General features: G+C 44.5%; 1 protein-coding gene and 1 long non-coding RNA gene across 2 annotated transcripts in view; one reads left to right on the top strand and one right to left on the bottom strand.

Moving 5' to 3' along the window:
• Positions 1-16,614: 16,614 nt before the first annotated feature.
• Positions 16,615-23,867, bottom strand: LOC108177275 (uncharacterized). The gene is made up of 3 exons (XR_001794097.4): positions 23,555-23,867; positions 22,480-22,663; positions 16,615-16,718 (listed from the first exon to the last, which is right to left on the bottom strand). It is a non-coding gene; the product is annotated as an uncharacterized LOC108177275 (long non-coding RNA).
• A 184-nt stretch (positions 23,868-24,051) lies between these two features.
• Positions 24,052-27,532, top strand: part of DNAH5 (dynein axonemal heavy chain 5) — a 319,159-nt gene continuing 315,678 nt past the window's right edge. Inside the window, exon 1 of the mRNA XM_051853566.3 lies at positions 24,052-24,216. Within this exon, the coding sequence (XP_051709526.3) occupies positions 24,205-24,216 (12 nt within the window). The 5' untranslated portion in view covers positions 24,052-24,204. The remainder of the gene's footprint in view (positions 24,217-27,532) is intronic.

Genomic DNA, 27,532 nt, shown 5'->3' with positions numbered 1-27,532 from the left:
GGGAACAGACAACAGACATCAACAGTAATTTACGTAGTCTGAGCGTATGTGTGTAATTCACTACCACAATGAAATAAAACCTAACCATGTTTATCTGCTGCATTTAATGATATGCATAATCCTTACTTTCACTGATTGATAAGGCAAAAAAGTAAGATTTCACATACATAACTTTTTTTTTTGACAGATGGAGGAGTTAGACAGTGAGAGAGAGAGAGACAGAGAGAAAGGTTTTACTTCTGTTGGTTCACCCCCCAAAATGGCCACCACAGCTGGAACTACGCCGATCCGAAGCCAGGAGCCAGGTGCTTCCTCTTGGTCTCCCACGCAGGTGCAGGGCCCAAGCACCTGGGCCATCTTCCACTGCCTTCCCAGGCCACAGCAGAGAGCTGGACTGGAAGAGGAGCAACTGGGACTAGAACCCAGAGCCCATATGGGATGCCGGCGCCGCAAGTGGAGGATTAACCAAGTGAGCCACGGCACTGGCCCTCACATACATAACTTTAATTAGTATCTTTTATAATTTTAAGCTATCTTTTATTATTTTTCTGGTATCCATGATGGCAAACATGTTACCAGTTTTTCCTGATAACCCTATTTAGTTATTTTTATTCATTCATTCATTGACTCATGGATCAGATATGAATTGGAGATCAATGCATGCCAGACTCAGGGCTAGATACTACAGATTTAGCTGGTGAGAGAGACAGAGAGGACAAGGGGTTATTTCAGTAGTGTTACCCCCTAGCAGTGGATACTTTGGGCCCTGTGAGAATACCAAAAGTGGTACAAAATCTAGTTTTGGGGTTCTTGTGAGAACTCCCTGCTGAAGAAGATGAATCCAAACACCAAGAACTGTGGACCTCTATCATAGCATCTGCATATGTGGTTTCAGCCAACATCAGCTCAAAAATATTTGGAAAAAAAAAGTGTCTAAACTGAACATTTACAGACTTTTCTTCCTCATTCCCTAAACAATACAATGTCACAACTCTTGACATTGTATTAAGTATTATAAACAATTTAGGATAAATGATGTGCATTGGTTATATGCAAATACTACTCCATTTTATATAAAAGACTTGAGCCTCTGCAGATTTCAGCATCCTTGAGGGGATCCTGGAACTAGTCCCCATGGATACTGAGGGACAACTGTGGAATTTAACTAGGGCAAGCAGTTGAGTGGACGGGAGAAAGCAAAGGCGCTCAGAGCTGAGCCTAGAGATCAAGTAGGGGTATGGCTGTTAGAAAGAATCAGGAGGGAGGAGCCGAGCCCAGCTCAGGAAGGGACCCTCTTGCCCTGGGAAGTGACACAGTTCTAATAGTGGAGATTTTTAGAGGGTATACTTTGTGACTTCCTTCATATATGGGGGCTAAGGGAGCAGTGAGGTAAGCAAGACACCCATCATCTGGATTGTTAAACTTGGTGGAAGAGGTATCTTCCCTGAGACAGGAGGAGGAACAACTTTGAGGGGAAAACACTTGCTGTGGACATGTCCAGTTTGAGCTGCCTATGGGCCATCTAAGAACTCCCCCACGGAGAGTAGGTGTATAGATACAGACTATGCTATCCAATAGGGTAGCACATACTGCTCTGCAAATTTACATGAATTAAAAAGGATATAAAATTTAAAATGCAGTTCTTCAGTTACACTAGTCCCATTTCAAGTGCTTGGTAGCCATAATAGGGCTTGCAGCTACCATTTTGGACGGCACAGATATAGAAAGTTCGGCATTCCTGTATTAGGGATGACCATAAGCTAGGGGGCTTACAACTATGGAAATTCATTTTCTCAGAGCTCTGGCACTTAGAAGTCCCAAATCACAGAGTTAGCAGGGTCATTCTCTGTCTGGAGGCTCTAAGGAAGAATCTATTTCCTGACTTTCTCTGAGATTCTGGTGTTGCTAGCAGGCCTTGGTGCTGGTTAGCTGTACACACATAACTCTGATCTCTGCTCCCATTTCCCTGTGTGTCTGTCTCCAAATCTGTCTTTCCTTAAAAGGATACTGGATTTAGAGACCTATCCTAATTCAGTATGACTTCATCTTAACTTGATCACATCTGTGAAGAGCCTATTTCCAAATAAGGCCACATCCACAGGTACTGGGGTTTAGGATTTGAACATTTTTTTTTAAAGTCCATTAGATTCACAAAGTTGTATTCAACACACTGCTGTAGAGCCCAGAGGCGAGGAGAGAGTAACCAAAGCCACAGCAACAGATGAGACCACCCGAGGAGTAGAGGCAAAGAGAGAAAGGCGGGGCGGGGTGGGGGTGGGGTTCTGAAGCAGACCTTGAGAAATGCTAGTATTTTTTGGACAGGCAGAGAAAGAGAAAGAGTCCCCTTAAAAGAACTGAAAATAAAAGGCCAGAGAGGAGAAGAAAAGCTAGAGGAGTGAAGAGGGTTAGAAGTTAAGGAAACAATTTCAGGATGAGTGTGGTCAATGGAATTAAAAACTGTAAAGAAGTCAAGTAGAAAAAGGACTGAAAAGTTCCCATGGGATTTAGCAATAAGGGGGCTGTTGACAAAAACCTTTTCAGTAAAGTGAAAGGACTGAGGTCAGATTGGTCTAAGAATGAATGATCGGTATGGAAGTAGACACAGCAGAGGTGGAAATGAAAAAGAAAACACAAACCCAAGGAACAGAGGCTGACTTGAGAGAGGAGGGGAAGGGATGTGGAAGGGAGCTCTGAATTGGGAGTCTGGGTATTTGGTTAAGCTGTGTCCTAGTCAGGTATAGATGAAAGGAGTTTACTTCTCAGAATCTACCTGGATAAGGAAACCTGGCCGCCCCAGGGACTGGTTATGAATCTCCCCTGGGTCAACTACAGTGCAGAATTTCTATTGCCCTTAGTAATCTGCTCTCTGCTCCCTAATCCTGTCTCCTGTCCTAATCAATGTTCTTGGCTTACACCACCTTCTCCCTCAAATTCTGGCTGTAAGTGACTTCAACATGTTATTTCTCTCCCAGCCCTTGGGACTACAGTATCTCTCTCTCTGTCTCCTCTCCCCCCTCCAACCCCCAGTTTCAGCTTTGTCTACATGACAGGGCCCTTACTGACTTCCTCTTGCTCCATGTGCTCTAGGCACATGCCTTGTCTTATATCCTCATTAGGGCCATGCTCGTGGCTCTGCCATCTGCACTGATGACCTAATCCCTGCTCTCCTCTAGGTGCCATCTTTAAATGTCCCTTTCTCACAGAAGTTTTAAAGGACTCCTTCCCTTTTCTTTTGTAATTATGTATTTACTTATGTGATTAACATGAGGGTTTGCCTCCTTGACTAGATTATAAACTTCATGAGGACAAGCACTGTTTCCTGTTTACTACAGAATCCTCAATTCAAAAAGTTTTCATTAAATTAATTAAGGAGGAGCAACTTTGGATGCATACCTCTCCCCACCCCAACATTTTATTATGAAAAATTTCAAGCACACAGCTATAATACTGTCACATACATGCTACCCTTCCTGCTTTGTCCTATATCTTTTCTTTTGTATATTTTTCTATCCTTCCATCAGTCCATCTTCTTTTCTTGACTGAGCCACTATTCTTGATATCTCTCCTTGTGGGTAAATACCTTTTGCTTTCCCAATTCCATATTCCTGAAAGAAGACCCTGGATAACCAAGGCAAAAGTCATAGGTCAATGGGTTGGGTTGGTTCCCTTTTGATTAAGCAGTCACCTTATTCCTGTCCACTATGGTACGGTGAATGGGGTCACAGTGTAAAATGATCTCTTGTGCTGTGGGTGTGGCTGTCTTTCCTTGGAGGTGGTGTGAGGTGACACCATGACATACATGTATAAATTATAAACAGATACAGAAAACAGGGGAGGATCAAGTTGGTAGAAGTAACATGAACTTCAGTTTTTTTTAAAGATTTATTTATTTATTTGAAAGTCAGAGTTATACACAGAGAGAAGGAGAGGCAGAGAGAGAGAAAGAGAAAGTCTTCCATCTGCTGGTTCACTCCCCAATTGGCTGCAAAGGCTGGAGATATGCCGATCCAAAGCCAGGAGCCAGGAGCTTCTTCCAGGTCTCCCATGCAGGTGCAGAGGCCCAAGCACTTGGGCCATCTTCTGCTGCTTTCCAAGGCTATAGCAGAGATCTGGATCAGAAGTGGAGCAGCTGGGACTCGAACTGGTGCCCATATGGGATGCCAGCACTGCTGGCAGTGGCTTTACCCACTATACCACAGTGCTGGCTCCATGAACTTCAGTTTTATATTTGCCGGGTTTTAGGTGTCTGGGGATATTGGGCACTATCCTTCAGGGAGATGGAAATGCTGGTGGGGCCGGTGCTGTGGCATAGAGGTAAAGCTGCCACCTGTAGTGCTGGCATCCCACATGGTGCTGGTTTGAGACCCAGCTGCTCCATTTCCGGTCCAGCTCTCTGCTATGGTCTAGGAAAGCAGCAAAAGACAGCCAAGTCCTTGGGCCCCTGCACCCACCCAGAGGAAGCTCCTTGCTTTGGAATGGCCCATCTCTGGCCATTGTGGCCATTTGGGGAGTGAGCCAGTGGATGGAAGACCTCTCTCTCTGTCTATCTAACTCTGCCTTTCAAACAAATAAATAATATTTTAAAAAAATCTTTGAGTTATAAGAAAGAAAAAAGAAATGCTGTTAGAGTTAGAGTAGAGGTAAGGGGTGGGCGGATGTATTGGGGGTCATTTGTAATCACCAGCAGTTCCAGCATGTAAGGGAGAGGCTGCGAGGCTGCATTCCGGCTGGAAGTAGGTAAGGGGACTGCATTTACACCATTCTTTCTGATGTGGGCAAGTAAGTAGCTAATAGAAAGGTGCTGAGGTTTGACAGCCCCAGTTGACCTGCACGGTGGCAATCACCTGTGGTGTGACAGCTCCATGGCCAACTGCCTCATGATAGCTGCAGCTGGCCTATGCAGAAGTCCTGGCCAGCCTGTACAGAAACCATGGCTGGCCCAACATGATGGCCTGGCCTGGGCTGGCCCCTGTGACAGCCCAGGATACCCCATCCAAACTCTCTTTGTGTGCACTGACCATCCCTAATTTCTGTGTAGTGGAAACCACACAATTCTGCTATATTACAAACTTAGAACCAGTGCCAGCTGCAAATACCCAACATGGCTATAGGATAAGACCTCACAATGACCTTTAGGTTATTATATTGTTATAATAAAATTACCAGCATCAGCACTACCACTCTCATCACATACCTGATGCCAAAACACTTCTGAGATTTCCAAAAAGGAAAACAGAAATGGGTGACATTCAAATCCTGCCCCCAATTCTACCACCTCTCAATATTCAAGCAAGCCCTACCCCAGATGCCATCCCCTATGCTTCCTGGTAGTATAAAAAGATGGACCAAATCTTGTTGGTTTTGTGTGTGTGTATGTGGGGGGGTACTTTTTGTTTATTTCCACTTTCTTGTCTGCACTTACTTCTTGAGCATGTACTTTTCCTTTGTTTGAAATAAATTCTGCTTTCCTGTACACATTTATATCTCCTCTCTGAATTCCTTCTTGTGATGGAAACAAGGACATGGACCAAGCTTAGCCAGGGGCGACCCCAAAACACTTAATAAGATGAAGTGAGAGTCATTTGCCCATATCTGTGAATGGAGGTAGCTGATTGTGGGGAGCAACCCGGACTGAACTGAGTTACTGGAATTAAGACTTATTCTATGCATCTGCTCTCCCACAATATGGCGCTGGGAGAGGAGAAAAACAGCTTCTACACAGCTGCCTCCAGTTCAACCAATAAACTGTAGGACCTGCTCCTGATTGGAGGAGAGCAGCATACTCGGCGTGTGGGCAGCCGAGTTGGGATTGGCGGAGGAGGACTATAAAGGAGGAGAGAGACGGCATGCACCAGGAACATCTAAGGGGAACATCTGAGGGAACACCTGTGCAGCCCCCGAGAGAGCCGGCCGGCGGTGTGCCGCTCCCCCGCGGAAGTGGGGAATGTGGCAGGGGGAACCGCCCTTCCACGGAGGTGGAAGGGACGGTAGCCAACCCGGGAAGAACCAGCAGCAAACCCGGGAAGGGCCGAGCAGACAAAAGAACAGCGCAGGGTTTACTGTCGTTCCTCCACGAAGAGGGGAAGCGACATAATGGTGCCGTGACTCGGATATGAAGCTTAGGCAGGGCTTAGTGTCGTTCCTCCATGAAGAGGGGGAGCGACACTGATGTGGCTTGTCTCCAACACATTGGCCACTATCACTATTACCTAGAGATGATGCTGTAGCAGCAAAGGTAAAGGAAATCCTCCATAGACAGAAGGGGGGCAATAGGTATAGATTGGGAGCACTGATCTGAAGGCCACAAGACAGCAGGGGCAAGAGTAGGGGGATGAGGAATGAGACCAGGCACAGGGCAGCTGCTGCATTTTAGGATTGGGTGAAATACCAAAGCCATTGAAGGAGACTTAGGGTGTTGAGTAAAGAGAGGGGCGTAAAGTTCCATGGGTTGAAGGGAGATTCAGGAGGTCCTAAGAAATGTGGCCAAGTCCGTGGTGTTCCAATAAAGAATGACAAAGAGATCCCTGGGTTTATGATTTAGAAGATTTTCCAAGAGACACGTCCTTCATGGAACTATGAGGAAGGGAACTGGATTACAGGGGGTAAGGGGAGACATTGAGGGTATTCTACTGACACTTTGGAAGGAGCTAGTGAAGAGTGAAAGAGAGAGAAGACACTGACTTCAGGGCAGATGTGCATAGAACACTGCTCTGGACTGCTGTGTGTAAGTGCTTCAGGATAAGAGAATTCTGGCAGCAGCTATGTGACATTCCCCTTCTGAAGATCCACAAACAATAATAAACTGTTATTAGTATTAACACACATCAGTAATGACTGAACATTAATTAATATAATATAATGCACATTAACATTAATACATAACAACACCACTGATAATAGTGAATGCTGGCTTAGGGTTTATATGTGGCAGTCACTGTTTTAAATTCCTTCCCTAGATAAATTAATGAAATCCTTACAATTGCTCTGTAAGGTGAGTGCTCTTAATACCCCCATTTTATCAGTGATGAAACTGGGAGGTTATTGCTTATATAAGGCTGCCAAGCTGGTGGGGGTGATGCCAGGATTAAAATCCCTATCTATACATTAACCTGTTCATCCTGTGGGGGGTGGAGGGCTGACCTTTTGTGATATTCAGAGGCTTTTCCATGAGGGACCAGGAGGAGGAAGGACAACCCAAGTCAGAGCAGGAGAGCTTTGAGATGGAGGAAGAAGGGCTGATGAGGGAAGTCCAAGGCCACTGAGTCTCCTTCCCACCGAAGGTGAAGGCTGTTGTGAGAGGGTAAGTGTGGAGCTGAGAGAGGACTGGAGGTTTGGAACAGATGCCAAGGGGAATGGAAAGGAAACCAGGTAGTAATTAGGAAAATGATAATCAAGAAGCATTAGGAACCTGGACGTGATATGGAAAACATGAATTCACAGTGGAACTACTCAGCTCAGGTGAGCTTTCTGGCCATCAATATTTAGGCAGCTGTAAAGCAGAACATGGTGCTTGGCCCTAGCTCCTCTCACTCCCAGTGCTTTGGGGGGTGTTAGGGATTAATGTCCTGTGGGGTTCTTTGACTCATACCCCCTCCTTTGCCTGCTGACTCCTAAGTCTATGGACAGCTCTCTGCTCCCCTACCTGCCCCCCCTCCAAAGACTTGAGGCAAAAGAGAAGCCTGAGCTGTCAGGGTGTGGATTCCTACTTGGGATCTGTTTGCTAGAAGGAGTTCAGGTGGAACAGAGCCCAGAGTTCAGAGTAGCATCAGGGAGAAACCGAAGGTGGGAGGTGGGAGCAGAAAGGGGCTCATGTAGCACTACAATTGTTCCCTCTACCCTAGACACCAGAGGGCACCCCAACAAATTATCATCTAGGACCCATCTCTGTGCTAGTGTTATTTCCAAGAACATCTACAGAGGGACCCCAACCACTGATTGGGGGGCAAGTTGTGCTAAAACATTGTTCCTGCTCTAGATAGAGAGGTATTACAAGCTTCAGTCAGAGGTAGAATGTAGATCCTAGAAGGACAGAAAGGAACTCTATGGCCAGCTGAGAGTAGGAGGGTAGAGCATATGTCCACCCATCCATTTTAGTGCAAGTGAGAAATTAATATTCCATCCAATGGGGTTCATATTGTTTTATGCAAGCTGCTAACCAGATCCTAGAAAATAAGTTCAAGTGGAAGATTAGAAATTTCTGAAAATAAGAGAGGCTCTGCAACAAATAGTAGGGGCTCTGAGGACTGAGTGGACTGAGGCCAGAGCCCTGTGGGAGTCACAGAAACACTGAGTCGAACCAGGATGAATCAGGGAAGAAAAAAACCCAGCTGGGTCAGAACAGAAAACATGATCTTCCCCTCACAATGTTCCTGGTGGGAGAGGCAGAAATTACTGACTCTAAGTTCACTTCCTCCTACTCTGTATCATTATCATTTGGGGTGTATAATTATGTTTAAGTCAACTATATTGTAAACTGCATTTAGTTTTCATTCTGTAGTGTAAAATCGGTCTTTCTCACCCAATCCATGAATGTTGTTGGAGACAGATAACTTTTGAAACTGGGTGGCTCTCTCCTATCTATGAAATTCATGATTTTAATTCCCAGAGTGAACAAAACAAGGTAATTTGTTGCCTTCAGAAAACACTGCCCTTAGGAGACTTGTATCTTTTGGGGGAGAGTTATTCATTATATTAGTATTTACATTCAAGAATGCATCTAATCTGGCCTTAGGTCCCACAAAACATTTACCTTTTTTTTAGCTTTATGATATTTATTGTGGGGAGCATCCGGACTGGACTGAGTTACTGGAATTAAGACTTATTCTATGCATCTGCTCTCCCACAATATGGCGCTGGGAGAGAAGTAAACAGCTTCCGCACAGCTGCCTCCAGTTCAACTAATAAACTGTAGGACTTGCTATTGATTGGAGGAGAGCAGCGTACTCGGCGTGTGGGCAGCCGAGTTAGGATTGGCGGAGGAGGACTATAAAGGAGGAGAGAGACGGCATGCACCAGGAACATCTAAGGGGAACATCTAGCTGAAGGAACACCTGTGCAGCCCCCGAGAAGAGCCGGCCGGCGGTGTGCCGCTCCCCTGCGGAAGTGGGGAATGTGGCCAGGGGGAACTGCCCTTCCACGGAGGTGGAAGGGATAGTAGCCAACCCGGGAAGAACCAGCAGCAAACCCGGGGAGGGCCGAGCAGACGAAAGAACAGCGCAGGGTCCTGTGTCGTTCCCCCACGAAGACGGGGAGCGACATAATGGTGCCGTGACTCGGATATGAAGCCTAGGCAGGACTCTGTGTTGCTCCTCCACGAAGAGGGGGAGCGACATAATGGTGCCGTGACTCGGATATGAAGCCTAGGCAGGGCTTAGTGTCGTTCCTCCACGAAGACGGGGAGCGACATAATGGTGCCGTGACTCGGATATGAAGCCTAGGCAGGACTCTGTGTTGCTCCTCCACGAAGAGGGGGAGCGACAATTTATGTCACACAAACCATGAATTAACCTATCTAAAATATACAGTTCAGTGGTTTTGAGTATATTTGTGGGGTTGGGCAGCCACTACCACATCTAACTTCATAGTATTTCTAACACTCACCCCACAAGGAATTTCCTTATTATGGGTCACTCTATTCCCTTTTCCTACCCAAATCCTAGAAAACTATTAATCTACTTTCTGTCTCTCTATAGATTTGCCTATCTGGACATTTCACATAAATTAAATCATATCATATGTGGCCTTCTGTGTTTACCCCCTTTCACTCAGCTTTATATTTTGAACTTCAACCATGTTGCATCATTCCCTCCTATTGTCAAATAATACTCCATTGTGTGAGCAGACCACCTTTCGTTTTCCTATTTATCAGTTGGGTTGATAACATGGTATTTCCATACAGCAAAATATTATTCAGTAATTTAGGTTATTATGAATGGTGTTGCTATGAACATTTGTGTGCAAATTTTTGTGGAAAAATTTCTCTTAGGTCTGCATGGAAGAGTAGAACAGCTGGGTCACACAATCACTCTATGCTCAGTATTTTATTTTGAGGAACTGCCGCTGGATCATCTATCAAAGTGGCTGCATCAACTTTATATTCCCACCAGCATAAGGGAGGGTTCTAATTTCCCCACATCATTACCACCAATTGTTGTCTTTTATTTCAGCTGTCCTGGTAGATGTGAAGTGCTCTTTGGAGTTCAGAAACAGTGGTGAGCACAGGAACCAGGGATTGTGGCAACATGACAGGGGCCCCAAGAATGGGGAGAACCCAAAAAGACAGAGATGGAACTGACTCTCCTTATTTTGCTTTAAAAGCAGTACTTTCAATGACACTGGGGACCCAAATTCTCATGCCTGGGCTATAAGAAAAGAACTCAGAATGGAATGTTATTCCAATAAATGAACTTCAAATGACAGGGCAGCATGTCATGATCTTACAAAAGAAAACTTGATTCCCTGTTTATCTGTTAATTAATTTGTTCCATAATTAGTTAAGGTCATATTAAGGTCATTTTAGAAAGGAGTTGAGTCAGAGAAAATCAGACTCACAGATTAAGTTATCCACACTTGCACTCCTACCCAACACAGCACCCCACTCACAGATACCATGTAAAAACATCTAAACCAGTAGCCACACAGCCATATTTATAACTAACCTGCCATTTGTAGATGTTGTTCTCACTTTATTTGATCCCTGTAATGTGCACATATGTTCTATTGTTTAAGAGTTGTGCTGTATTATATATTGGTGAATGCTGGGACTTTTGAGAGTAGGGGCCATATTTGTCTTACTTGCCTGTATCCTGTTGTTTAATGATTGTGTCAAAAAATGCCCAGCTATATCAAAGAGGAATCAGGGATGCACGTTTGCAGTGCAAGGTTCACCCATGTAGATATATAAGGGCTCAGATGCTCAAGTGGTTGAAGGAGCAAGAGGAGATCCCATCCTTACCAGGGCAGGGACTCGCACGCACACAAGCATAAAACAAAAACAAGGCACACAGTGGAATGGAGAGAAGGCCCAGTGTCTAGAACAAGAGAGAAGGCCTGAGTAGGAACTAGACGAAGAGCTTTTGGTCTGGACTCTTGTGTTCCTTCTTACAGTGACTTAAAGGTCTAAGGAAGCGGAGACATGATGGACTGCACCCACTGTTGAGAAGTGTCTATCAGTCTGTTTTCTGTTGCTTATCACATGATACCCCAGATTGGGCACTGGCTCACAGTTCTAGAAGTCCCAGACTGAGAGGCTGGTGTAATTTGGTGGACACTGGTGATATCCTTCTTGCTGACAGAATCTCAGGGAAGTGCCAGATATCACATGTGGGAGAGACAGGGAGCACACATGTGTGTCTCCTCTGGTCTTTCTCTTCATCTTCTGATAAATCCATCAGGATTCAATCACAGGGGCTGTGCACTGATGACTATTTAATTCCAACCACTTCCCAAAGGCCTTACCTCTGAACATCACAGTCAGATTCTACCTTCTTAATATCACACAGTGGGGATTAAATTCCCAAACATAGTGAAACCATAGCAGAGTGTAAGAGATTAGACACTGAAATGTCTAATGTGTGCAAAAAGGGGAGATGGCAACTGAGCAACTCAGTGACTGGAGACAGCTGCCTATGGCTTCAACAGCTGGGCTAATTTCCATATTACCAGACTTGAATGTAGAAGGGTCTTAGGGAAGATTTCCTAGAATGAGTAAAGAGATGCTATTGAACTTCTCATACTCTATGGTTTTAAATTCTGCCAAAAGGAGGATATAAAGTGAAAAGGATGAGTGGCTCCCAGAATTGATTGATATATTGTTGAACTGTAGTGTCATCCATCATTAACTTTCTGCTGCAGAAGAAACAAAGCAACAACATAATGAATGCTAACCCAAGTGGCATTTGATGTTTGTAATTGGGTTCCACATTCATATATGATCTTCCATCCATCACAGTTCTTGCACTTGATCAACCATCTGTGCTTCTTGAAATTTTAAATCACATTTTGTTAAAATATGCATACTCAAAGTAGCTTGAACATTAACCTCTTCATTTCTTCTCCTATTGTGGCACAGCTCTAAGCAAATGGAAACAATGTAGTAATAAATTGAGAACTCAATAATTTTTAGTACATTCTGGTGCCTTTTGACATGGCATTTGGGAAATAGATATTGCCACATTTTAAGGATTGTGCCATTTTATAGAAGTAAAATTAGTACTTGTAAACACGGAATCATGTTTCTTAGAACTAAAATCTTCTTAAAAATCCATTTAATGAAAGCTGGTTTTGAAAAGAGTAACATAATCACTGCATTGCTATAATGAATCTAAAAATAGAAGATTCTTTGTTTAACTTAAACCAAATCTATAACTTCTCCAGCAGCTTGACTCTCATTGTCGATTATTTATGTGGTAAAACATACCACCTTTGATTTTGAAGACCATAAATGAACATTTTAAAAGAGCAAAGATAAAAAGAGCACTATGAGATCCCAGTAGAAAGAATAGGCCATCAAAGGAGGAGGTACCTTTCTCTGAAGGGAGGAGAAAACTTCCACTTTGACTATGACCTTGTCTAAATAAGATCAGAGTTGGCAAACTCAAGAGGCTTCTATAGCCTTGGCAACTCATGACAAGAGCCTAGGGTGATTACTGACACCATAAACAAGAGTGTCAATTGTTAAATCAACAACAGGAGTCATTGTGCACTTACTCCCCATGTAGGATCTCTGTCCTTAAAGTGTTGTACTATGTGAATTTACGGTATAACTAGTACTCAAACAGTACTTTACACTTTGTGTTTCTGTGTGGGTGCAAACTGTTGAAAGCTTTACTTAATATATACTAAATTGATCTTCTGTATATAAAGATAATTCAAAATGAATCTTGGCCAGCGCTGCGGCTCAATAGGCTAATCCTCCACCTAGCAGCGCCGGCACACCGGGTTCTAGTCCCGGTCGGGGCGCCGGATTCTGTCCCGGTTGCCCCTCTTCCAGGCCAGCTCTCTGCTGTGGCCCGGGAAGGCAGTGGAGGATGGCCCAAGTGCTTGGGCCCTGCACCCTTATGGGAGACCAGGAGAAGCACCTGGCTCCTGCCTTCGGATCAGTGCAGTGCGCCGGCCGCAGCGTGCCAGCCGTGGCGGCCATTGGAGGGTGAACCAACGGCAAAAGGAAGACCTTTCTCTCTGTCTCTCTCTCTCTCACTGTCCACTCTGCCTGTCCAAAAAAAAAAAAAAAAAAGAATCTTGATGTGAATGGAGAGGGAGCAGGAGAGGGGAGGGTTGCAGGTGGAAGGGAAGTTATGGGAGGGAAAAAGCCACTGTAATCCAAAAGCTGTACTTTGGAAATTTATACTTATTCAATAAAAGTTAAAAAAAAGAGCACTGTGCCCTTGCTTTCTGGTAAAAGATTTTTCCAAAAATTGGATTCCCTCAATAAATGGTGGTTTTGAGAAAATGTAAAGAGGGCTAGCCTTACTTATGACATCAAAGAATAAAAATTAATAAGAATAAATGAAATAGGGGCAGGCATTATGGCACACTGAGTTAAGTTACTACTTGGTACATATTGGAGTACCTGGAATTGAATTTTTTTAAAGATCTATTTATTTATTTGAAAGTCAGAGTTACACAGAGGGAGGAGAGGCAGAGAGAGAGAGAAGTCTTTCCATCTGATGGTTCATTCTCCAATTGGCCGCAACAGCCGGAGCTATGCTGATCTGAAGCCAGGAGCCAGGAGCTTCTTCCAGGTCTCTCATGTGGGTGCAGGGGCCCAAGAACTTAGGCCATCTTCTACTGCTTTCCCAGGCCATAGCAGAGAGCTGGATTGGAAGCTGAACAGCCGGGTCTCGAACCAGCACCCATATGGGATGCCGGTGCTTCAGGCCAGGCCACAGCGCTGACCCTGGGATTGAGTTTTGACTCTACTTTTTTTTTTTTTTTTTAAGATTTTATTTATTTATTTAAGAGTTAAAGTTACAAAGAGAGGGAGAGACAGAAAAGTCTTCCATCTGCTGGTTCACTCCCCAAATGGCTGCAATGGCCAGAGTTGGGCTGATCCAAAGCCAGGAGCTTCTTCTGGGTCTCCCACATGCATGCAGGGGCCCAAGGACTTGGGCCATCTTCTACTGCTTTCCCAGGCCATAGCAGAGAACTGGATTGGAACTGGAGCAGCCAGGACATGAACTGGTGCCTATATGGGATGCCGGCACTGGAGGTGGAGGCTTAGCCTGCTACACCACAGCACTGGCCCCTTGGTTTTACTTCTGATCTAGCTTCCTGCTAATGCATCTGAGAGACAACAGACATTGGCTCAAGTATTTGAGTTCCTGCCACTTGTATGCAAGACCTAGATGGAGTTCCCGGTTCCTGGCTTTGAACTGGCCCAGCCCTGACTATTGAGGGTACTTGGGGCATGAGCCAGCAGATGGATGATCTCTTTCTGTCTCTCCCTCTCTGTCATCTGCTTTTCAAATAAAAAAGCGAAAGAAAACTTAAAAAGTAAATAAAACAAACAGGAAAACTTTCCTTAGCTACCCTTCTTCAAACATACTGAGAAGAGATGTGATTAGGGTGAAACTGGGTGTAGTTGAACATGTGAATACTTCTTACGGTTTGTCTCATCTGCTTCTCCTTTCAGCTGCTTAGGCTGAGGTGGCAACCTGTGTGATTAGCCTCCCTGAAGAACAATGCTTAAGGTGAACCTTCTTAAAACTGCCTTGAAGGTAAGTGAGGGGCTACTTGGCCTGGACAACTAGCAGGGGGCACTCCATTTTCCATCAAACTGCTGGAAAGAGGAGGGCAATTCAGATAAGGAATGCTGAGAGGGATTTTCACATATTTGCACACACAAAGCTGTACTTCTCACTAATTCAGACAAATGCATTTTACCATATTATAAAGTGAGATACAGGGACAGATGTTTGGTCTAGTAGTTAAGATGCTGGTGAAGATGCCTATATCCCTTACCAGAGGCCTCAGTTAAAATCTTAGCTCTGGCCCATGATTCCAGCTTCCTTCTTTTTTTTTAAATTTTTATTTATTTATTTATTTATTTATTTTTGACAGGCAGAGTGGATAGTGAGAGAGAGACAGAGAGAAAGGTCTTCCTTTGCAGTTGGTTCACCCTCCAATGGCCGCCGGGGCCAGCGCGCTGTGGCCCGCACACTGCGCTGATCTGATGGCAGGAGCCAGGTACTTATCCTGGTCTCCCATGCGGGTGCAGGGCCCAAGCACTTGGGCCATCCTCCACTGCCTTCCCGGGCCACAGCAGAGAGCTGGCCTGGAAGAGGGGCAACCGGGACAGAATCCGGTGCCCCGACCAGGACTAGAACCTGGTGTGCCGGCACCGCAAGGCGGAGGATTAGCCTATTGAGCCATGGCACTGGCCCCAGCTTCCTTCTAATACAGACCCTGTAAGGAGACAGGTGATGTCTCAAATACTTGGGTCCCTGCCACCCATGTGGGAAACCTGGATTGAGTTTCCGACTCCCATTTTGGCCTTGGCCCAGCCCCAGCCATTATGGATATTTAGGGGAGTGAATCAATAGATGTGAGATCTCTGTCTCTCTTCTTCTTAGGTAAATAAATAAGAGGTACAGTGTTCATTACTTTTAAATATACACATTAAGCCCAGGATACCAAAGCATTGTCTGGCAGGAACTCTGAGGGAATCAGTTCTGATGCATGCATAAAAATGCTTTCCATGTAACTTATCAATGATTTGTGAACACATAGTTCACCGGAGTGTTTACAAATATTTGAAAAATGTAATACAGAAAGATTCAACAGGCTATTTTTCCCCTTTCAAGTAAGTTTTGTCTTCACCATTCATTTGCTTAGCAAGCCCTACTTCACAAACCACGTAAGATGCACTGGAGCACTGCTCTTGTTCGTGTCATTGTAAGTGTCCAGTTGTGTGGGGTGTGAATTACAAGGCTTTGTACATCCTCATCTTGAGGTGGTCTCTCTCCATGTTAATGTTGAAAGAGCTGATTTGTAGGGTCACCCTGGAGGGAGATGATTTCCCCAAGATTTTGTCACAACGTTCTTGTCCTGGTGAACAAAATCCAAGAGAATGATGGCCTTTTTCTCAATAGCAGTAATGGCCATTGGCATAAGAGAATAGTCATTTAAATTTTGAAATTCCATGTAAAATATTAATTTGATTTTAGCCTATGGACTGCTGAAATCTCTCTTAATATCTAACATTTTTATGATTATATTTTAATTAAAATTTTTTTCATTATTTTTTACTTATATAGGGTGAACATATTTCACAAATACCAGATTTAGGAGCAAAGTGATACTTCCAACCCGACCCTCCCTCTGCCCCTATGCCACACCCTCCCTCCTCTTCCTTCCTTAATCTTTCCTTCAGTTTTTATAATGACATACTTTCAGTTTACTTTATAATCATAAGATTAACTCTCCACTAAGTAAAGAATTTCAACAAATAGTGGGAAGAAAGAAACTGGTCCTCAACAGTAGAGACAGGGCTATAAACAATCATCCTCAAAACGTCAACTTTGCTCATCTGCATTTTTTTGCACTCTATTAATTACCACAAATTGAGGAAAACATGTGATATTTGCCTTTAGAAAATTTCATCCAGACTGACCTTGATGATGGTATCCAAGAGATCTAGGGATAAGGAAGGTGATGGCAGCTGGATCCCCTGTCCTTTTGCAGCAGCCGTGCCTGGAGCTGATAGCTCCAATAAGCAACTAGCCCGAGAGAAATAGGACACTTTAGTATGTTTGGCCATTGAGGAGAAAAAGACACGTTCCTTAAACCAGAAATGACCTGACTTGTACCAGGAATTTAGTGGACTGTAAAAGTGCTCTTTGAGAGTAAAAGACTTTAAGGAGTATAGATTACAAATAGAAAGCATCTCTGTTTCAACAACCTAGAAGTAGAGGTTTCCCAATCATCCAGAAGGAGATCTAATGGTAGCAAAGAAGCATTAAGACTAACCAAATGTGGGCCGGCGCCGTGGGTTCTAGTCCCGGTCGGGGCACCGGATTTTGTCCCAGTTGCCCCTCTTCCAGGCCAGCTCTCTGCTGTGGCCCGGGAAGGCAGTGGAGGATGGCCCAAGTGCTTGGGCCCTGCACCCCATGGGAGATCAGGAGAAGCACCTGGCTCCTGCCTTCGGATCAGCGCGGTGCGCCGGCCGCAGCGTGCCAGCCGTGGCGGCCATTGGAGGGTGAACCAACGGAAAAGGAAGACCTTTCTCTCTCTCTTACTATCCACTCTGCCTGTCAAAATAATAATAATAATAATAAGACTAACCAAATGTAAAGCAGGAAGTAGCTCATTGCCTGGACCCCCTCCAAGGCCCTTTCCGTCCAATCTTCCTTGGGTCCCTTACACATTTGGTTGTCTCTTCTTCTGTGTGCCCAGAAAACTGTGTCCATTTCTTCTCCAAATGCATTTCTCCCTCTAGCCAGTGTAGTTCGCAATGGCAGGGTTGTGTCTCATTCATCTTTTTTCCCCTGGCACTGCTTGATTGGTAAATGAATGAATGAAGAAATAAATGACAAAATATGCCATGGGAAGGAAGTTGAAAGAATGAGAAGAAAGTTTCCATATCCTTGAAGTGTTCTCGTTTGGCTTATAGTGGACTCCTGCTATGGACTCAATTGTGTCTCCTCAACCCAATTCATCTGCTAAAGCCCTGAGTCCCACTGCAACTATATCTGGAGATAAGACTTTCAGAAGGTGATTAAGGTTAAATGAAGTCATAAGGGGGGGGCCCTGTTCCAAGGGATTGGTGGCCTACATGCACATTTATTAAGGAAAGGCCACCTGAGACAAAGTGAAGAGGCTGCCATTTGCAAGCCAGGAGGGACTGTCACTGGAAAGAGATCATGCCAGCATCCTGGTTTAGGATGTCCAGAACAATGAGAAAGTCAATGCTGCTTAAGCCACTCATTTATGATATTTTGTTACAGCAGCCTGGCTGACCAAGACAACACCTTGCTGGTTGTCTGCTTCTTCTATGTTCTTTCTAGAGGACCATCCGTCCTCTAGAGGTGATAGCTCTCTTGGACTTCACTGGTCATATCTGATAGGATCAAGATGAACACTAGCTCCAAGATTCTCTCTTCAGGAATTGGAGTTCAGACATGCTTATCAGTCCACCTCTTCTGGGTGCTTGAACTAAGACTTTGTGAGCTCTGGAGTCCTGCAACAGCACCTTTGTGCAATGTGCATGGAGAAGCAAATGTGTACATAGAGAATTGGGCTTGAGGCAGGTCAGTCTGGAGCATAATTCTATGGTCATTTATGTCAATTGATCATAGACAGTATATATGATGTTTCCATATTCAAAATGGCAGTTGGGAAAGAAAACTGTTCCAAACAAGATCTACTAGAGACATGTTTAGTGGATAGAAGTTGTAACTCATTTTGGGAAGTCATTGGCACTACTGAACAGTCTTGGGATACATTTGAAGGACGTTAAGAAACTTTTCTGGAAAGTTATGTGCCTATCCACCCTTCTAACTGACCACCTGCCATTGAGGAATCACCAGACTTATTCTAAACTGTATCAAATCAAAGTATAATTTTGAAAGGTTAAAAGTATAATTATTATATAAATGTAAAAACAGTAGCCAGTGCTGTGGCTCACTTGGTTAATCCTCTGCCTGCAGCACCGGCATCCCATATGGGCTCCAGGTTCTAGTCCCGGTTGCTCCTCTTCCAGTCCAGCTCTCTGCTGTGGCCTGGGAGGGCAGTGGAGGATGGCCCAGGTGCTTGGGCCCCTGCATCTGCATGGGAGACCAGGAGGAAGCTCCTGGCTCCTGGCTTCGGATCAGCTCAGCGCACTGGCCGTTGCGGCCATTTGGGGGGTGAACCAACAGAAGTAAGACCTTTATCTCTGTCTCTCTCACTGTCTAACTCTGCCTTTCAAACAAACAAACAAAAAAAGACTTTTGACTCACTTTCGAGAGGCCCAGTTAGTTTAAGAATTACAGGAAATTCTAAAGTGTATATCATCAATGAAAGAATGCATTGTTAGATACAAAACTCGCTTTTGCCATCCATGACAATACAATGGTAACTTTCATGGCTATCTTTTCTTTCAGAAAGAACCTATACATCAACCTATCACTTCAAAATCTGCACCCTTATCAATGATAAATACTAAATCAAAGATGTATTCCCTTGGAGAATCAAATAATCCTGGGGTAGGTCTGTTATTAATGTATCACTGTAGGACAGAAAATTTGTCCAAGTTTCTGTCTTGCTTATTTCCAAGTTTTGGAAAATTTCCCTTAGCAGTCGTTTCTTTTTTCTATAAATATCTCTAACAGAAGGGATGTCTTTGAATTGGCTCCATGTTTCTTGTGGAGAATTTGAAATAAAACTTTGACACATGCTCTTTTCAATTTGGTGGAGAAACTGCTTTAACACTTCAATGCTAAAAATTATTAGTAAGGTTATCCAGGTGCCCCAAAGTAGCTGTTTCTTGGGAAGATTACTTCATTGGCTTTTTTTTTTTTTAAAGATTTATGTATTTATTCAAAAGGCAGAGTTACAGAGAAGCAGAGGTAGAGGCAGAGACAGAGAGGTCTTCCATCTGCTGGTTCACTCCCCAGATGGCTGCAATGGTCAGAGCTGGGTCAATCCGAAGCTAGGAGCTAGGAGTTTCTTCTGGGTCTCCCAGACACTACAGGGGCCCAAGGACTAGGTCTCTCTTCTACTGCTTTCTCAGGCCATAACAGAGAGCTGGATTGGAAGTAAAGCAGTTGGGATTCAATCAGAGCCCATATGGGATGGTGGCACTTCAGGTGGCAGCTTTACCTGCTATGCTACAGCGCCAGCCCCTTCACTGGCTTTTTTTTTTTTTTTTTTTTAATATTTATTTGTTTATTTGAAAGTCAGAGTTACACAGAGAGAGAAGGAGAGGCAGAGGGAGAGAGGTCTTCCATCTACTGGTTCACTCCCCAACCGGCAGCAACAGCTGGAGCTGTGCCAATCCGAAGTCAGGAGCCAGGAGCTTCTTCTGGGTTTCACATGTGGATACAGGAGCACAGGGACTTGGGCCATCTTCTACTGCTTTCCCACATCATAGCTGGATCAGAAGTGCAGTAGCTGGGTCTCAAACCGGCACCCATATGGGACCCATAAGGCACTGCAGGTAGTGGCCTTACCTGCTCCACCACAGTGCTGGCCCCTCACTGGCTTTTGATAATCTGAAGCTATACCTTGAAGACCCAAGCTAAAATCTACAATGTAAAGGCAATTTCTCTTATAAGGAACTCTTCATGAATTTACAATATTTTTATTTCTCATCATTAATTTAATGATTTAAATTCCAATTATTTAAGTAACAAACTGGTTATATTTAGATAGAGGAAGAAAATCTTATTCTGATAAAATAGCAAATCCCATTTATGAAGCTTTTTTTTTTTTTTTTTTTTTTTTTTTTTTGACAGGCAGAGTGGACAGTGAGAGAGAGAGAGAGACAGAGAGAAACGTCTTCCTTTTGCTGTTGGTTCACCCTCCAATGGCCGCCACGGCTTGCGCGCTGCGGCCGGCGCACCGTGCTGATCCGAAGGCAGGAGCCAGGTGCTTCTCCTGGTCTCCCCTGGGGTGCAGGGCCCAAGCACTTGGGCCATCCTCCACTGCCTTCCCGGGCCACAGCAGAGAGCTGGCCTGGAAGAGGGGCAACCGGGACAGAATCCGGCACCCCGACCGGGACTAGAACCCGGTGTGCTGGCACCGCTAGGTGGAGGATTAGCCTATTGAGCCGCGGCGCCAACCTAAGCTTTATTATTTTTATTAAACCATTGCACCTTGGCAAAAAAGAAATATAGTTTTATTACATATATTTCATAGTAGCATTTAACACTTATTATTATTGGACACCTCAAACTGCATGTTAAATTTCACTGTGCAATATCAAGGTCTGTACATTGTTTTTGTGGGTAATATTTTCTCTATAATATTTCAGATAGAAATATTTTGGTAAACCATGATTCTACAGATACACAAGACAGTGACTACACCCTTGAATTTTCTTTCCGGTTGGTGTCTTTCTAGTTTAAACCTTCTGTAGCAATTTTATATTTTGTCAGGCTGATAAAACATATTCATCCCATGTGCTTAGCTTTCTGGGTCATGAGATTTTATTTTTGGTGGAAAGTCTACCATTTTAATTATAAAATATCACTAAAATTCTTCAAATAATGGCACTTCAACATCTCTATTTTTTTTGTATCAGTTTTCGGGCCAAGCAAGTGGCCACCATTTAAAGGCCTTAGGAGGGGCTGGCACTATGGTGTAGCTGGTAAAGCTGCTGCCTGCAGCATCGGCATCCTATATTGGACGCCGGTGCCCAGCTCCTGGCTTCATATTGGCACAGCACCAGCCGCTGCGGCCAACTGGGGGAGTGAACCAGCCGATGGAAGACCTCTCTCTTTCTCTCTGTCTCTGCCACTGCCTTTCCAATAAATAAATCTTACAAATAAAATAAACAAAAGGCCTTAAGAGCAAAGCCACAGTTTCCCCCAGGAAAAAGCAGTCTTGTCTGTGGACTGCAGCTTCAGTTCCTGCCCCAGATTTTAGCCTGCTCGGGGGATACTGAACTTGCCAACTCCCACGACTGTGAAGCAAATTCTATGAATTTGTACCTGTAACATATGAAGGTATTTTAAGTAGTTTATGGAAAAGTAGAATTAAAAGTTAATTTTGGTGTAAAAATATTTGAAATTTGAGCCTACAAAGGGTCCTCCAAAAGTTCATAGACACCTTCTAGCTGCACTGACACCTGCCTGTGCCTGGAAGCTTTGCTCAACCAAGGGCATTTGAGGATTATTTAAAATTTTTTTTTTAAGAAAAGGAAAATAGAATTATTTCCTTATAGCAGGCTAGTCTAACTCCCTTCAGTGGGGCTAGGGTGGAGGGTGAGGGATGGGGGTAGTTTCTGATCACGGTCAGGGCAGACTTGTTCTAAGGAGCTTACAAGATCTTGCACCTCAAGCATCTTCATCACCTGTCATTGCACCCGAGGTTCCTATCATGGACTTTATGTCACCTCCAGTACGTCAAGCTTAAGTGTACAGCTATGGGAAGGGCATGAGGGCCAGTCATGCCAGGTATCCAGTTCTGTCCAACAGTTTCTCACTGCAAGAGTTGATCTATAGTAAGTCAGGAAGCCAGAGGGTTTCACATGAGGGCAATGACCAGGGGAGGGAGTCGTTAAGTATTAGTCATGGACTGGGATGACTGGGGCAGGTCTGGAAGTCTGTGGAAGTCAGGATACTGAATATTGTACAGAATCCAGGAACAAAGCACTTTCAGCTGGAAGGGAACACCAAAGTCAAAAAGGTATGGTTCACAATTTTGCCTCAGATGGTCTAGATTAGGTAACTATACAGTTGTATTAGCCTACTTGTCACCCTGCCTTTCCGAGATCAGCCAGATCTGTGTAGGTCTGCACCATCCCTGAGGTGCCCCTCCCTCTACCCACCTCCTCACCTGCAGGACCGTCCAGCCTCCCCGTGCAGCCTGGACGTCAGGTGCCAGGTGGAGCCAGGATGCCGTGGCTCATAAATTCCTTTCACGTTTCTGCTCAGGTAGCTTTGGGCAGGCACTTCATTCATCTCTGTGTCTGCTCAGTTACAGGGGCAGTAATGAGGACAGCCAGGATTTAGACAGTGTTCTGCAATAGATGAGTTACTACTCAATAATCACCTAGGAAAGTCTTCACTTTCATTCCCTCCTTGCAAATCTATTTTCTAGGGACCATCTTTCCCCAGGGAGCTCACCAAGCTGAGTCTTCATCTCTGTTAAAAGGATAACTCGTTTCTTGAGGGAGTGTTTCTAAAATTTCTAAGGTGATTATTAGGAGACACAATGAACTCTGAGGACATGCTAATGAAGAGAGGCAGGATGATGATGCTGTATAGTCCCTGACAAAGCAGGGGTGGAGTCCTTGCTCAGCATCTTTAGGTGAATACAAAAGGCACCACATAGCAAAGATGCCCCTTGTAGGCAGCTACACAGATTTCCTAGAAAGTCAGACTGTTAAAATGTCATTTCTAATTTTCTCAGTTTCTGAAATGCTTTTTTGCCACTTAAGAATTGCTCAAGAGTGCTGTGGTTTGAATATAGTTTGTATCTTCCCCCAAAGTGCTCAGAGCTTGGTCCCCAGGGTGGCGGAATTGGGAATGGGGGTACTGGGCAGTTCTTGGATCTACTGGGGCATGACCTCCATAGAGAATGTGGGGCCCCTTCCTGGAAATGGAATCTCCCGTTCACTCAAGTTCCCAGCGCTGCAGTCCCCCAGGACATGAGCAGCCAGGGCACTGCCTTGCACAGCCCACTGCTATGCCCTTGGTCTTTGAACCTCCAGAACTGTGAGCTCATTAAACTTTTCATAAGTAGTCAGGATTTCAGTTTAGAGACAAAAACATTTTGAGAGCTCTGCATAAAGTGGTCATCAAACAAACTCATGGAGGATGAGTATTATGAACAAACCATGCATGGATTTGCACCCAAATAAACTTCTCTTTTAATTCCATTTTCCAGGAACATTTTCAAGTTCCCTCACCTCTGTTGGACAAGTGCTGGCTTAGATGAGAAAGGAGAGATGGTAGACGTGAAATATTTCTCCACAAATTCCTTTGGAAACTCCTTTAAGGCAAAGTCCCCTGGAATCCACACATAGCAGTGCAGGTGCTGTTTCCACAGAAGGAATATTTAGGACATTATCACCTCCAGGTTGAGCCTCCAGGTGACTATCCATCGCTGCTTAAGCAGGATACACAGCAGGTGTCTGACCAGGCAGCCCCGGGACGTGCGACTGGAAGTTAGAATTTCCTTTCGAATTACTTTTTCTCCTCAGTCCAGGAACATTCAAACCAATTCCAAGCTAGTGGACTTGGCCGTAGAGGACGCCGGACACACCATTCACCTGAGGCCTCACAGAAACCTACGGAAAACGGGAAGAAATGACAGCGGGGTCCCGAGGCCGGAAGTTCTGCCTGGCCCTCCGGGGAGCCCACGGTGAGGCGCCAACCGCGGAGCGCGGCCCGTCGCCATGGCAACCGCGGGAGCCGCACACAGCTGACCAGCCGGGCGCCTGGCGGTCACTACGGCTCCGGGAGCAGCCGCGGGCCGATACGGCTGTGGCCACAGCACCGCGGGCCCTGCAGCTGCCGGGCCGCAGCCACCACCACGCCACGAGCCCCGCGCAGCGCCATGGATAAGCTGGTACTGTGCGCGCCCCGTCGCGCGCGGCTCCCACGCCGGGCCCTGCGGCGCATGCGTTGCCGGGCGGCCCGGTTGTCCGGGGCCCTGTGAGGGGAGTTGTAGTGGCGGGGAGGAGTGGAGACCGGCGTTCGTTCTGGGGTTCCACTTCGCAGTCCGGGGGTGGGGGGCTGAAAAGCACTTTCGTGGGCTTTGCTGTCCGTTGAATTTGCCGGACTTTTTCTCAGGAGGCACTGGTGGGTCACGCCCACCAGCGCACCCACCAAATGCACAAGCAGCGGCTTCTGGGGCTCCCTCTCCCTATCCTCTCCCTTGCTGAGTTCCCTCTTTGTCTCGCTGGCCACTGGTGGTCAGTGACGTGGACCCGAGCGACCCACTGTCCCGTAGCGGGCATGAAAGATATTCATGTGTGGCGACGGCCGCTTTCAGGTCAGGCTTGTTGGTTGCTGCTGACTCTGGGGTTTGGACAAAGGAAAATGTCCAGTTTCCAGGGAGAGAGGCAGGAGGGAGGCCGAGCCAACCCCCGCCGCTGGCTTCCGTCTGTGTGGCATCTGCGGGGCGCCCAGCAGGTGCGCAGGTGCGTGCCCCTGGAAACTGGCCCTGTGCCTGGGATCCGCGTCCACTTCTTCGGGTCTTGTCCTCTGTATATGAATTCTGGGGAAGGAAAAAAAAAAAAGGAATCCTCGTAAAGGCCACTAACCTTCGAGGGAGGCTGTATTTCTTTTTTTTTTTTTTGGACAGGCAGAGTGGACAGTGAGAGAGAGACAGAGAGAAAGGTCTTCCTTTCTGTATTTAAACATATTTTCGTCTAACTACCCCGTATCCATAGAACGATAGGAATTTATTTGCTAATCAAGAAATATGCACCGGGCCACGATTTAATAAATATAAATTAACAGGTGTTGAGTTAACAGCAATGTCCATAGTTTATGGAAATACTACCTTAGCGTTTTCCTCTCTCTTAAGTTCTTGAATTAATTATCTTAATTGACAAATACAAATTCTATGTATTTGTGTTCTACATCATGATGTTTTGAAATATGTGTACACTGTGAAATGGCTAAATTGAATTAATTGGCATATACAATAGCTCGTGTCACTTTTTGTGGTGGAAACACTTAAACATATTCTTCTGTCAATTTTCAAGAATGCAGTACAGTGTGACTAACTCTGGCTGCCATGGTTGATCATCTGAACCAATTCCAACTGCCTAAGTGACATTTTGTGTCCTTCGACCAACATCTTCCCAACCCTGCACCCCCACCCCAGCTCCTCGTGTCTGCCATTCTCCATGCAGCCCCTGGTGTCCACTATTCTACCCCGAGTTCAGCTTCTTAACATTCCGCTTACAAGTGAGACCACGGAGCATTTCTCTGTGAATATTTACCTCGCCGAGAAATCTGTTTTGTTCTTATGAGCCTCCTGTTATGGCAGACACCTGTCAATATTCTTGTTTTCATATAATTTATATGTTTAATTCTGTGGGATTTCCCAAAGATCTGTTTTGTGATTTATGGAACACAGTAGTTAATTAATTTTAGTCATTTTAGTGACTCTTCTTCCCATTGTCTGCCAAAGGAAGGTGACCCTGACATAACAAATGGCATTGTATTTGGAACAAAACAATGGCTTTTTAAGTATTAATTAAAATCCATATATTATATAATCTTATCCAAGTTTATCAAGTTTTACCCTGAAAGGATATAAAATGCAGTGGCTAGTTTTATGCCATATTCTTTTATTTTTAAATTAGGATTGTTTAAGATTTTGCTGCTATGCTCTTTGTCTTGAATTTTCTCTTGGTCTATTCAAGGTGAAGTTAAAGAGTTTAAAAATTATCAAATTCCAGTTGTTTAAGTAGTAATCTAGGAGATTAAGCTAATATACCTGTTTTAATTAAATTTACAAAGACTGCTCCCCATGTTATTGAAGAATGTTTAATAACATGAGAAAGTGTTTGTAATAAATGTATGAAAAAAGTAGGTTACTAAAGCAATAAGGTTTGAGTTTTATGGAAATAAACAGTTGTATAAATATATACAGAAAACAATGAAAATACATATATTGATTATCTCTGGTTAGTGGCATTAAAAAGGATTCTAGTTTATTTTAGATTTTTCTATAATTACATACATATGATATATAAATGTTTATACACATATATAAAATTTATAGTTAGAAGACATTGTAAAGAACAACGCCTCCTAAAATGTTTGTACCACTTTTATCTCCTAAGACAAACTAAGCATCCTCTGGTAAATATTTTCTGTTTTCTGAGCACTTGGGTCACATCCTGATAAACACTGTTTTGCAACTCTCAGCCAGCTAAGCAAGCAGCCCCCACTTTACATAAATAAGATAAGCAAGCCCAGAGCACCGTGGAGACTAGCAAAAGCTAAGCCACCTGTGGCTGGGTCATTATCTTCTTAACCCTCACCCATAGCATCTCCCTTCGCTATGCCAAGGGTGACTGGGAAATGATTTTGGCAGCCCTAACCATTTATTAGCCTTGCTGCAGAGCTGTGTCTTTCTGTGGTTACATTATTTAGGAAAGATAGGAACAAACAGATGCTGAAGCAAAGTATAACACATGCAAGTGATCATGTACCTGAAATCTGACCACTAAAGAACTTTACATTCCCCAGGGAAGGCAGGGGTCCCTGCTTCTGCCCAGGTCCAGATAATGGCAGGTCTGAGGCTCATGTCAGTTTCAAAACTAAATAAATAAGTAAATAAGCAAATAAATAAATAAATAAATAAATAAATAAATAAATAAAAGGATGCTGGGAGTATGTGTATTTTGAGAGATTGATTCCCCTGTGTAAGCAATGCTAGGAGGAAGTCTGCCTGTTACACTTTCTCCTTTAGTCATACTCAGCTTCCGCTTGGCACTGAGCACAGTGGCTGTTTATTTAGTTCTCTGCACTGTTTGCTATTGGTTTTACTTCTTACGGTCTTCTTACAAACAGACAAAAACAAAATAAAATGAAAAAAACAAGAAATAGTTGAACTTGTTATTTGTGAATAAAAAACCAATAGCTTTAAGTGAAGAGTACATTACCCACCAGTGATGTTTTTATTCCCTGAGCAGTGGAGTTACAGTCCTGCCAGGAACCAGGATTTGATCTGAGACAATGCATGGACCAGTTTGTCTTCTCTTCTGGGGGCAGACCCAGCTCACTGCCAGGTCCCAGGTGTGGAGTGAAGGGTGTGGCATTGGCACAATGTGTGCATTCTTTTACCACTCTCTAGAGAAAAAGCTTAGAAAGTGAGGCTGGAGTCGGAAAAGTGGTACTAAACTTCCTTGAGCAGTGCAGTT

This window comes from Oryctolagus cuniculus, chromosome 14 (assembly GCF_051225735.1).
Source record: "Oryctolagus cuniculus isolate XC-2025 breed Fujian yellow rabbit chromosome 14, ASM5122573v1, whole genome shotgun sequence".
Taxonomy (NCBI): domain Eukaryota; kingdom Metazoa; phylum Chordata; class Mammalia; order Lagomorpha; family Leporidae; genus Oryctolagus; species Oryctolagus cuniculus.
This window is presented reverse-complemented; position numbering and strand designations above follow the sequence as displayed.